The sequence below is a fragment of the Tarenaya hassleriana genome, unplaced genomic scaffold (assembly GCF_000463585.1).
Source record: "Tarenaya hassleriana unplaced genomic scaffold, ASM46358v1 Cleome24, whole genome shotgun sequence".
Taxonomy (NCBI): domain Eukaryota; kingdom Viridiplantae; phylum Streptophyta; class Magnoliopsida; order Brassicales; family Cleomaceae; genus Tarenaya; species Tarenaya hassleriana.
Window position 1 is genome coordinate 1,366,033 of NW_010965696.1, and position 11,898 is coordinate 1,377,930.

An 11,898-nucleotide genomic window follows, 5' to 3' on the forward strand; every position below is an offset into this window, starting at 1 on the left:
CGTTCTCTTCCGATTCTTCTTCGTCTGTCGATGAGAATCGGAGAAAGCATCCGAGAAGATTGATCGCCGAATTCGTTTTGAGTTCGACTTTTTTGGGCTTCGCGCGTCTCGGAAGGTACGCGGTCAAATTGATGGGCCTTGGCTGAATAAGCCTATAAAATTAGACCCGACCCAAATTATCAAACAAACGTGTATTCAAACCCGGCCCGGCCCGACCCGGTATATCGTATACCAAAACCCGTCTGTTTCTTATCCCAAAACTCACTGCGACCCCGAGGGACCAAAAATTTCCCGGGAAAACGCCAAACAGAAGAAAATTGCTACGCAGCGGCTTCGTGCCTTCTCTTTCTCTTTAAATCTCTTATCCATTGAGAAGACCCTTTATTTATATCTCTGTTACGTATATCTCTCCCTCTACTTTTCTTTCAAAGCACACAAACAAGAAGTCAGTTGGAGAAGCGAAGGTGAATCCATGGGGACTGGTGCATCGAAGAATGCGGAGGAGGAAGAGGGCTCCAATGGCGGTGGCGGTCAGCTCTACGTTTCACTGAAGATGGAGAATTACAAGGTCGAAGGCGAGGTTACTCCTCATGTTTACGGCTCTGTTCCTCTCGTCGGTTCCTGGGATTCTTCCAGAGCTGTGAGCATCCGACTCTATGTTCTTCCTCTTCGTTTTTCCGTCGACGTTTCTTTAATCTGATCGCGTTTCTACGTTGGGATTATCGCTTTTTCGCAGCTGCCGATGCAGCGTGAATCGGCGACGATGTGGGAATTGAGCTTCGTTGTTCCTCCCAATCACGGTATCGTTGTTTTCTCCCGATTTCCTTTCGGTATCATTTCTTTCCTCGATTTTGATGTGCCGCTTCTATTAGCATTTTTGTACATGCATTGCATCTGTTGTCTGAAACGCATCGCTCCTGAAGCCTTTGTTCCTTCCTTTAGTTCTGTTATGATATGAAAATAACTGTCACCATTACTGGGATGCTTATGAGTTGGTGTCCTCGGAAACTAGAGTGCTTGTCGTGGGTTAATTTATTCGTTAACATTTCCAATTTCATCATCTAAGCATTTGTTTTGTTGTGTTATTTTTAGAGACTTTGGATTTCAAGTTCTTGTTGAAGCCAAAGTACAGTAATGCACCATGCATAGTGGAAGAGGGTGCGAATAGGCTTCTTTCCGGGGGATCATTGCAAGGAGACGCGAAGTTAGCTCTGTTTAGGCTGGAAGGGGATGTGATTCTTGAGTATAGGGTGTTCATCAAAGCCGACAGAGTTTCACCATTTGATCTCGCTGCTAGTTGGCGAGCTTATAGGGAGAACCTTCAGCCATCCACTGTTCGTGACATTCCCGATATCAGTATAAATGCTGTTCCAACAGCTGCTGAGGTAGTTCCTTCTTGCCCTTTACTTTGTTAACCTGATTGCATTTCATAGACAAGATTTTGGACACATCAAATTGGTCTGACTGGAAACTTCCTATGTCAATCTGGAAGTCTTATATGTATATAAAAAAAGAATTTCTTCGAGATTCTTGCAGAATGGTCCTTCAGGTACTTTGGAGCTTGATCTCGAGCATTACGTGGTTCCTGCTCCTGCAGCTTCTGCAAACTCAGCCCATGTTTATGCGGCTAACAATGCAGAGACTCCACGGTCCCTTACAACCTCTGGTCGGTTTCGTACGAGCAATGCCTTGAACTTTACATCAAATATTTCCAAAGATTCTGGTGTTATGATTGATCGACCTCCTGCCTTAAAGGTTCTACTTCCATATTAGCCACATAGTAAATGCTGAACCTGCGTTTGTGTAGTCTGTATGTCCTAATTAATGACTGTTATAGCATTTTACCGATAGGAAATGGAGGTCAGTATTCCAGATCCTTCAAAGTTGTATGCTTCAGGAATAGTTGAGTCAAAGTCGGTGGGAACACAATCACCTCTTCACAAGGAAGATGGTCAAAGGGCATTCTTTCTCGATCGTGGGGTTGGCTCCCCCAGGCTTATCAAGTCTCCTAGCTCGAGCCCATTTGTGTCTGACTTCAAACCCAATGTTGAAACCAAGGTTTGCATGGAGCTAGTTTCTATCACAACATTGGATTATCTGAAACTTACACTGGGGCCTGACCATTTTTTTGTCTGTCTGATCTTCTTAAATGTTAGAATTCAATGCCAGCTGCTGCAGGAGCTGTTGCTGCAGGAGCTATAGCTGATCAAATGCTTGGACCAAAGGAGGATAGACATTTAGCGATCGTCCTGGTAGTGTACTCTGCCCCCACAGACTTTGTTCGTAGTTTCTGTATTGTCTTTCTACTTGTGTGTTCTGGTTTGGGTGAAGCTGTAACTGGGTAGTTTGTCTAACCACTAAAAGTAGAATGAGAAAAGAAACTATATGTTCTGATTCATCGAATTGTTTCAAACTGTTTTATATTAGGTGGGATTGCCAGCTCGAGGGAAGACTTTTACTGCAGCTAAGCTGACAAGATATCTACGCTGGTTGGGACACGATACCAAACACTTCAATGTTGGAAAGGTTTGTTATTTTTTATGGGGATTCCTCATCGTAATCATCTTTTACTCTAAATATACAACGATTGCAAAGATAAGATTGACTCAATCATTGTTCGTGTCCGTACAGTATCGACGCCTTAAACATGGAGCTAATCAGGTAAAGCTTGGTTGACAAAAATGGGTTTAGTAAACTTTTGTTCTCTCTTTTGGACGATTCGTGATGGAAAATAATAATGAATGGTCTTGTTGCAGAGTGCTGATTTCTTCCGTGCTGATAATTCAGATGGTGTTGAGGCACGCAATGAGGTAAAACAAAGACAGAATGGTTTAGCTTATCCACTTTGATATTGTATCTTCTTTGTTGTCTAGATGTTCTACTTATGGTAGACTCTACATGAATTTTTTATATTCAGAAAATAATTGGAGAGATTTTGATCCGCCAGAAAAGGTTGACACTGTCTTCTTCTTTGCACATAGTTTTAACGTATGACATGCCACTAGGTAGCAGCACTTGCAATGGAGGACATGATTGCCTGGATGCAGGAAGGTGGTCAGGTAAGTACACTGGTGGTAGAATTCATCTCCTGCTTTGTCATGTCCTGCATGGTAAAAGCTTTGAATTGTAGGTTGGAATCTTTGATGCAACTAATAGCACTAGGGTTCGTCGAAATATGCTGATGGAAATGGCTGAAGGGAAGTGTAAGGTACTGTACTCTAGCGCTGATATGCTGCTGAGATTCCTAGTATAAGTATACTTTATTCTCTGGAAAATCCTGTAAGCAAGTGCAAAGTTTTACATGTCACTTAGTGGAAAGTGCATGTGACATAGCCATGGAGATTATCTTTGGATTCCTTGCATATGTCGGAGTTGTTCTTACCTGGAAACATGGCCATATATTGGAGATTGGATTTAACATTGCATCTGATTTTGTTGCATTTCTTGACTGTAGATAATTTTTCTGGAAACAATATGCAATGATGAACGTATAATTGAAAGAAACATTCGCCTCAAAATTCAGCAAAGTCCTGACTACGCTGAAGAGTATGGTCACCCCCCAGTGATTTAAATTCCTTGTCTGAATTCACCTCTTTCTTCTGTCAGCTGAAGTATATCTTCTCTGCAGGCCAGATTTTGAAGCAGGGTGCCGAGACTTCAGAATTCGTTTAGCAAACTATGAAAGGGTTGTTATACAAACCTGTGTCTTTTACATATTTCGTAATTATTTGCTCGTTAACTACAGTTCCTCCAGCTTGGCTCCATTGTAGCCTTCATATCAAATTCACATGTTGGATATATTCTTACTTTACCAGGTTTATGAGCCTGTAGAAGAAGGTTCATACATCAAAATGATTGATATGGTCAGCGGAAATGGTGGACAAATACAAGTATGTCGATACCTGTCTCTTCTAGTAATCATGTTGCTGCAGGTGTTTTAGAGATACAAGAACCGTTTATCATCATAGATAAAAGAATCCAGATTGGTGTTCCTTCTATAACTTATCAATAGTGTGTATTATGGTTTTCACATTAATGACCATTATTCCATATTGATTGCAGGTGAATAATATTAGCGGTTACCTTCCTGGAAGAATTGTTTTTTTCTTGGTACGAATTTGTGATGCAGGACTTGCAACGACTTTATTTGTATTGTAGTGCTACAACACTTATCTACACGTCTTAAGCATATGAACAACACCCAGAATCAGCATATTATTTATATATACCTGAATGCTCTTAGCCCTACACGGTATTACCATTGCATGCCATGGTTTTTAGAAGTAAAATGTTACTAATTTTATTTCAGGTGAATACACATCTCACTCCACGCCCAATACTTCTCACTAGGCATGGCGAAAGTATGGATAATGTTAGAGGCAGAATTGGAGGAGACAGCGTGTTGAGGTATGTAGTTTCTCTGTTTCCACTGATGCTAGAATTTGAACTCTTGATAAGCAAAGTGTCGCTCTGATTCAATTGATTCTATGGTGACCACATCTTCAGTTATAGCTCTAGTGTTTTGTTTTTCCCTTCTGTTTTGAATGCGAATTATAGTCATCAAAACCTTTTGCTGTTTGTGAAAACAGTGGATCTGGAGAAATTTATTCCAAGAAACTTGCTAACTTTGTCAAGAAGCGGCTGAAATCTGAAAAGGCTGCTTCGGTAAGTATCAACACTGTAAAAGTCCATGATATGGTTGATGTATGAGCATTTATGTGAAAAGAAATCTTGTTGCTTGAACGTGCATCCATCAACATACATCTGGAACTCTATTGAAGTTTCTAACGAGAAACCCTGCCCGAATACTAGATTTAAATCATTTGTTGCAAATCCAAGTGGTAGAAGGTATTCATGAAATCCATTTTGCAGGGTAGGATGTTTAGAGGTTGATAACACAGGTCTAACCAAATAGATACTAGGTTGATGTAGAATTACAGCATTTGGCAGTGATATCGGGTACGCTAAAGTGAATCCAATATCTCTTGAACGTGGAGAATTAGTCTGAGGATATGTACACCTAAAAACAAAATTGGGCAATGGATTCTGGCTTTAATACACCATACTAGTTATATATCTGATCCCTGAAAAAATATTTGTTGTTATGATTAATCAATTTATCTCAAAAAGTTTATATTTTTCTCTGCACATATATATTGGATCTTTTCTTTTTCACCACATAGGTATTGGATCTAAGTAGTCATTTATTTGTTGCAGATTTGGACCAGCACATTGCAGAGAACAATCTTGACAGCGAGTACTATAGCCGGATTTCCCAAGGTAGGCATCTCTTCCAAAATCTTGTGATAATTTCTTGATATCTGGAAAGCTATTTCTCTTGGTTGTTCATTGTAGGTGCAATGGCGTGCCCTTGATGAGATAAACGCCGGAGTTTTTGATGGAATGACATATGAAGAGATCAAGAAGAACATGCCTGAGGAGTATGAGTAAGTGGATTTTATTACTAACAGCTATTGTTTCTGATTAACAGAAAACTTCCGATTCAGCATACCTTGTTAAAAGCATAAAAAAAAATTAAACTAAACATGGACATGGGAGCGTGCTTGGGATCATATTTGTGAAATTGGAATATTCTCATGCATCAAAACTGCAGATCTCGGAAAAAGGACAAGCTTAGATACCGATACCCTCGTGGAGAATCTTACCTTGATGTAATTCAAAGGTATAATGCCCGTATTTCTTTGTTCAATTGTAGAACACAATTGCGTGAAAAACATCTGCCTTTTAACTAAATATCAGAGTGTTGTTCTTTTAACGTTGCAGGCTTGAACCTGTGATCATTGAGCTAGAACGACAAAGAGCTCCTGTCGTCGTAATATCTCACCAGGTACTAAACTGAAAGCTTATTTGAAGAAACCGAAATACATAATATGAACTTTTTGGCTATGAATATAAATACGTAATTCCAACGTCATTGTATAACTATTGTTTCTCGCTTTCGATTATTCATAGGCCGTCCTGAGAGCATTGTATGCATATTTTGCGGATAGACCCCTCAAAGAAATAACCCACATCGAGGTAACAACACCATTTACTGAGATTTTGTAGATTTATACATCCCAACCAATTCAAGATCCAAACCGAAATGGGAGCAAGAATCCAGATAACCTGGAAATTCTTGTGTTTAGGATTCGAATAGTTAATCGAGTATGGTCGGGACATATTTGGAGATGAATACTAAGATAGAATGATGTTTGTTTGTTTCTGTGGGTGTAACAGATGCCACTTCACACGATCATAGAGATACAGATGGGGGTGTCAGGAGTGCAAGAGAAACGCTACAAACTCATGGACTGAAACAAAAGACAGAGACAACCTCAATCAAGCTACAAAAACAGCTTCTTTTGGTGCTTATAGAAAATATATATGAACGAGATTGCAAATTCTTATACAACTCTCCATTCCCCGCAAAAATACGATATGTATCTTTTCTTTTTCTTCACTCTTTATCCCCACATCTCAATTGTTAATAATAATTCTCCATGCAGTGAAAAAGGGACCCGCAGTTTAGGTTAGAAAACACCATAAAAAGGTTGTCCAGCTTTCTTTTGTCGTATGCCCGCAAGTGCCTTTGCCCGAGAGGAATATCAAGTTTCAAACACTGAATTCTTATAGCGACAGAAAAGACCAAAATACCCCTAAAACCTACACACACACCGTGATAGTTATTATTGTTATTATTACTATTATCAACACTAGGGCCAACGTTATTTTTGGATAATCAGTCCATCAGAAAAGCCAAAAAAAAACATTTTCACCGGAAGTAGATAGAGACGAGAGGAATGTCAACATCGTTCCCGTCCTCATCATCGCAGGCAACTACGATGTCCACGTGGCGGCGGTACGGCGGGATTTCAACCTTGGCAACCTCACGTGCAAGATCCACAACTTTCCTGTCCAATCTCTCCTTATGCCTCGGGAACAAGCTGTTGAACAGAAGGCAGCTTCCGCACGAGATGCTGTATGCACTCAGGCCTTTCTCCTCCAACCACTCGAGCACCTCCCTCAGTGTCGGGTTCCCCTTCATCACCCATCTGTCCCAGACAGTCCACGCCATTTCCCGGTGGTTCATCACCTTCGGCGGCACTGGCTCAGCCATCGCAAAGAGCGGCAGCGCCAGGTTGGCGAAAGTGTTCCTGTAGTCCTCCACCTTGTGTTCCCCGTCCATTACCTTGTAAAGCTCGAGGCAGACAAGGCCCGTTGCCATTGCCGTCGAGGTCGCTATGGCCGGTATGATTCTCCCGGCTATAAACTTGGCTTTCAGCTTGTCGACCTCCGGAATGCTGTAGTTCCTCGCCCTCATGTTGGCCAACCCCGCTATCATATCCATGTGGTAGTTGGTATCGTCATCCTACAAACAAACAAAAAATCATACACGATTAACAATATCTGTAACCGATAATGTGAATTCTTGTTTGTTTTACCTTTTCGAACTGAATGGGTTTCATCCTGAAGTCCGGAGGCAAGCTCTGCCTGCACTGCTCGAGTTTCGTGATGAATTCGTCGATGACAGCAGCATCGTCCACTGAAGCTGTGGACAGAGTTGTGGCCTTCTCATCTGTCACAATCTTTGCATCTTTCTTCGGCTGGAAGTCGGGGACTATCACTTTGTCGACGGCTTCGGCTAATTCCTTTGGGCGCTTGACCCAGTCAGGAACCGGGATCCCATATGTCTCTGCGCGTAAAACTGCGGCCGCCATGACAAAGTTAAGATGGCTTGGGTCAGATGAGGAGAACTGAAGAGGTTGTGGGAATCTCTTAGGGGCGGACCAGAACGGAGCCCCAGTACTCGTGGCCGCGTCTTTCGGGAACGTGTAAAGCAATTGCTTGACTCGGTTTACAAAGTAATCCTCAAAGCTAGTTAACAAAGAAAACACATTTAAAGAAAATTGTAAGAATCCAAATAGCTAATTTTCAACTCTTAAGTTTTCATCCTAAGAAAAAAAAAGTTCCGCATTCTGAATACTCCTAGGATAAATTTCCCAATGAGTTTCCCAGCGAACCAGTTGGGTTATTAAGAGAAATGACAAGATTGACGCTTTAAAATACCTGAGACGAGCCCAGACTATGCAGTCTTGGAAGGTTTCGCACTTGTCCATCTCAAGGCACTCGAGGATGCGCTCCAGAGTGTCCCTGGCCTGAGCATCACCAGCGCTCCTCATCGAGTTCGTGTATTCCTCAGGGTTTGAGAGATAAGCGTTAACTTCAGCGGGAGTCTTTTCGAGCAGACCCTCAAACTCAGAACGTGCCCACGTCAAGCAGTGGTCAATGTTATGAGGAAAGGAATGGACCGTACACATTGGAGCCTGTTTCTCTGGCGGGTCTCTCGAAGCACCGTAGTTTTCGGTTAGGTGGGGGATGACAACCTGTGTGTTGCACTTTGCACCCAGAGTCCCGGACTCAAGGAGTGGCTTCTGGAAATACAAACACCTCGAATCAACATATAGCCTTGCATTGACATTATCCAAGGCATTAACCACGACAGTTAGATTCTCCCAGAAGGTATCGTTGAAGACATTCTCAGTCTCGTAGCCGACTCGGTTTTGCAGCGCCTCAACATTGAGTCGAGGATTTATTGCTGCAGCGGCTGATGCTGCCACCATGGATTTAGCCTGACCAATGTTCCAGTCGCGGAAAAGAAATTGGCGACTGAGGTTACTCTTCTCGATCACATCATCATCTGTTACTGTTAGTTTCCCTTGGCTTCCACATGAAACCCCCATCAGAGCCATATTTTTCAAGAACTCGCAACCGAGAGCACCAGACCCTACTATGAAGACTTTCGCATCCTCAAATTTCTGTTGGAGCTTAGCACCGAATACAGATATTTGAGCATCATATCGGCTGTTTCGTGGTTTAAAATCATTTGAATCCAGAGGTCCAGTAGGGAGTGACTCCAGGGAATCAAAGTAGAAGAACTAAAAAAAAGCAAGTAACTCAATATGAGGTCGGAAACAGCCTCAAATCAAAGTATCGAGTATCACAAGATGTGTCCTCAAGCGTATAAGCGGCAGAGGCATTTACCTGATGTAGAGGATGAAACTTCCCAGAGCAAGCTTTAACAACCTCCTGACCAACAATGCCGCCAAACATCGCAGCCATAGGATTCAGCACAGCCTTGGCTCCGAAGGTAAAGTGTCGTAGGAGTTTAGGGTTAATATCTTCCAACCTGGCATCACCTAGTTCATCATTGATGTCAGCCGTAATAGAAATCAACTTTTGAGCATCCTCTTCTGAACCAGCAACAGGGAATCGGCCAGTTTCAGACAAAAATCTATCAAGTGCCTGGAATGCTAAGTGGAGGAGGGGAGGCCGGTCAAACTTTGAGAAATCACTAAGAAGAAATTCTCCGGGATCTCTCAGGGCTTCTCTCAGTGGCTTAAAGTGCAGCGCCTTAGGCTGTTTCACCTGAGTGACAATACCACCCTTCACGTATGTACCATAGCCTGTAGTGTCCTCGTCAAGGATAAATGCATATGGCCTCGCAGTTTTTACCTTCCTAGGCTTCCCATCATTCAATTCTGTCATTCCCTCAACTTCAGAGAAATTAACTAAATCCCCGTCTTGAAATTCAAGTCTCTCGTCATCAACACACGAAACAAATGCGGGATTCTCATTGGTGATGGAGGCAACAATGCCTGTGTGGGGTTCCTTTCCATCAACATCAAGAACTGTAAACTCGGGCCCAAAATCACAGAACACAGAACCAAAAAGCCCCCTAACATCAGCCTTGATGAAGGCGATAGGAGGCTGATGACTGTGGCAGTAATCATCAAATTCAATGGCTTTCTCAAAGCTGATATCAGTAAAAACAACCGCCTGCCTCGAAAAAAAAAAGAATAAATCAACAGGTGATACTAGCCAATTAAAAAATTTAGGGGCAAAATATTTGAGCATAAATTTTCAAAGTCTAAACAATGATGCCAAAACTAGAGCACCAATACCAAAAAAAAAACAGTGTACTGGTTCCATACAGTGAAAGGGTTTAAACTTTAATCATCAAACCACTAGATATCAATACTTAAGCAGTTTATTCATTAAAGGAGATAAACCACGTCCACGAAAGCACTGTTGACAACAACTACATAAGATACAAAACAAAAAATTAATCTACAAACCTGGAAATCAGAAAGGTTCTCTTTGATTAAGCTCGTCGTCAAGGTAGAGACAACCACGGCATTGTTTAGTTCTTGCAACTTCTGAACAGACGCAACCGCCCTATTCTTACCAACATCATCTTCCGAAAAAACAAAGTTACTAGACAAGTCCCATAGTTCAACAACGCCTTCGTCGTGCAGGGTCACAGACTTCACACCAGCAAGAATAAGATTCTTGGCTGAAAAAGGGAAAACAATTGAGTGATGAGAAAGGAAATAACGAAAATGAAAAAATATCGTAAAATACAACAAAATGGCACAGACAAAAAGAATGGAACATGCATTACCCACTCGAGAGTATGCCTTGAAATTTCTATACAATTGACCTAAAGAGTTGAAAAACTATAGGCGACAGCAGAGCTGAATGCCACGTCAAACAAAACCAAACTGGACTAAAGTCGAACCTCAATCAGGAAGACTCATCTGAAATAAGCTCCTACAAACAACTTCTTGAAGCAAGAAAATATGAGAAAATTTCACCTATCTCAGCACCAAGACCCTGCATCCCGGAGACGAGAACGTTGGAAACGAAAATCCGCCTCATGGTCTCACGGCCGTACACCGCGAGCTGCCGGCTGTGGAGATCCTCATCGATCTCCTGACGGTTCGAGTTACCGAAAGCCATGTTGAGCCGCGGCTCGACGTTACCGCTGTTGGAGTCGGAGCTTGTATTCGGAGATTTCTTGGCCGTGGATTCGGAGATTTCGATCCGGCGTCTCTTGATCGGCGGCGATGAAGATGCCGAAGAACTGTTGATATTGTCGCTGTTCTCCTTTACAACAGATGCTTCACCTGCTCGCTTGTGAAGCATAAAGTGAACAAAGAACCTGCCTAAACCGTGACAAAGCCCCATGGAGATTGAAACCAATATCAAAATCAAGCAAGAGAATCAACTCAGCGAGAATATTCAAGACTCGAGCAAAACATAATCAAATCCGATCAGAATCGGAGCGAAAGGTGAAATACCAAAACCTAATATGGAAAGATTCTTCGGCAACCATGAGAAGCAAAGGCGACGTACCTTCCAGGAGAGTAATCGAGCGAAGAATGGAATCCAAAAGAGGGAAAGGAAACGATCTGAGCGATATGGAAACAGCAACACTTAAATAAATCCCAAGATTTATTCAGACGCCAATGCGGGAAGATGAATGGGATTCGGTGAACGACCAGAAGCGACGTCGTTTGGCGGCGAATAATCTCTTCAAATTAATTTGGTCCATTTCACATTTTATATGTATACAAAAGAAATACACAGTCGTGAATTTACATTTTTCAATAATTTAATTATTAATTAATAGAATTAGTTTTTTTTTTTCCTTCAAGAATTCCCAAATTGGGCCTTGTTTAATCTGATTATTTTCGCTGGACCTCAAACCTATTGGGTCAAATTGGGCCTTGTTGAATCTGACTGCTTTATCCGCACGGCCCACATTTAGGTCATTCTCGCACCATTTTGACATGTTACAAATTTTTCGCATGTTTTTCTGTTTTCTTTTGCTGAAAACCTTTTTCTTTATCTTTGTTTCCTTGAATTAAAGCAAGAAGACGGAAATGTGAATGAATTTCGAAAAACAAAATAAATAATTCTCAATTTTCTAGTGATAGATATTTTAAATCTTTTTATATGTTTTATTTATATATTTTTAGATTTGGAGTGACAGTTTTTTAAAAATTATATTCGTGAAATTTTTATATCAAATCAGATTTCATATCATAGTAA

The 11,898-nt window shown here is 41.5% G+C and overlaps 2 protein-coding genes across 3 annotated transcripts; one reads left to right on the forward strand and one right to left on the reverse strand.

The window, feature by feature from the left end:
* Positions 1–308: 308 nt before the first annotated feature.
* LOC104815810 (6-phosphofructo-2-kinase/fructose-2,6-bisphosphatase-like) lies at positions 309–6,504 on the forward strand. Its single transcript, XM_010544366.2, has 23 exons — positions 309–640; positions 737–800; positions 1,093–1,385; positions 1,537–1,755; positions 1,852–2,058; positions 2,157–2,252; positions 2,428–2,526; positions 2,632–2,661; positions 2,757–2,810; positions 3,006–3,059; positions 3,131–3,208; positions 3,455–3,546; positions 3,629–3,686; positions 3,816–3,890; positions 4,063–4,110; positions 4,310–4,407; positions 4,590–4,665; positions 5,218–5,280; positions 5,356–5,447; positions 5,615–5,683; positions 5,785–5,848; positions 5,974–6,039; positions 6,241–6,504. Exons 1-23 carry the CDS (start codon positions 473–475, stop codon positions 6,316–6,318), a joined length of 2,241 nt encoding a protein of 746 aa, XP_010542668.1. The 5' UTR covers positions 309–472; the 3' UTR covers positions 6,319–6,504.
* Positions 6,505–6,612: 108 nt separating this feature from the next.
* Positions 6,613–11,345, reverse strand: LOC104815811 (ubiquitin-activating enzyme E1 1-like). 2 transcript variants are annotated; one of them, XM_010544368.1, is made up of 7 exons: positions 11,200–11,345; positions 10,659–11,005; positions 10,140–10,357; positions 9,046–9,840; positions 8,071–8,939; positions 7,446–7,878; positions 6,613–7,372 (listed from the first exon to the last, which is right to left on the reverse strand). In XM_010544368.1, exons 2-7 carry the CDS (start codon positions 10,987–10,989, stop codon positions 6,776–6,778), a joined length of 3,243 nt encoding a protein of 1,080 aa, XP_010542670.1. In that variant the 5' UTR covers positions 10,990–11,005; positions 11,200–11,345; the 3' UTR covers positions 6,613–6,775. The 2 variants fall into 2 exon arrangements, with proteins under 2 accessions (XP_010542670.1, XP_010542669.1); XM_010544367.1 differs by having other exon boundaries at positions 10,659–11,009.
* Positions 11,346–11,898: the final 553 nt, after the last annotated feature.

What these genes read in the sequence shown, in the direction of transcription:
- LOC104815810 (XM_010544366.2), top strand. Translation starts at nt 473, where the DNA reads ATGGGGACTGGTGCATCGAAGAATGCGGAGGAGGAAGAGGGCTCCAAT. An exon ending in CTGTTCCAACAGCTGCTGAG is followed by an intron (nt 1,386 to 1,536) that starts GTAGTTCCTTCT and finishes AGATTCTTGCAG; the next exon opens with AATGGTCCTTCAGGTACTTT. An exon ending in AACATGCCTGAGGAGTATGA is followed by an intron (nt 5,448 to 5,614) that starts GTAAGTGGATTT and finishes TCAAAACTGCAG; the next exon opens with ATCTCGGAAAAAGGACAAGC.
- LOC104815811 (XM_010544368.1), bottom strand. Translation starts at nt 10,989, where the DNA reads ATGCTTCACAAGCGAGCAGGTGAAGCATCTGTTGTAAAGGAGAACAGC. An exon ending in ATAGTCTGGGCTCGTCTCAG is followed by an intron (nt 7,879 to 8,070) that starts GTATTTTAAAGC and finishes TTTGTTAACTAG; the next exon opens with CTTTGAGGATTACTTTGTAA. An exon ending in AACCCATTCAGTTCGAAAAG is followed by an intron (nt 7,373 to 7,445) that starts GTAAAACAAACA and finishes GTTTGTTTGTAG; the next exon opens with GATGACGATACCAACTACCA.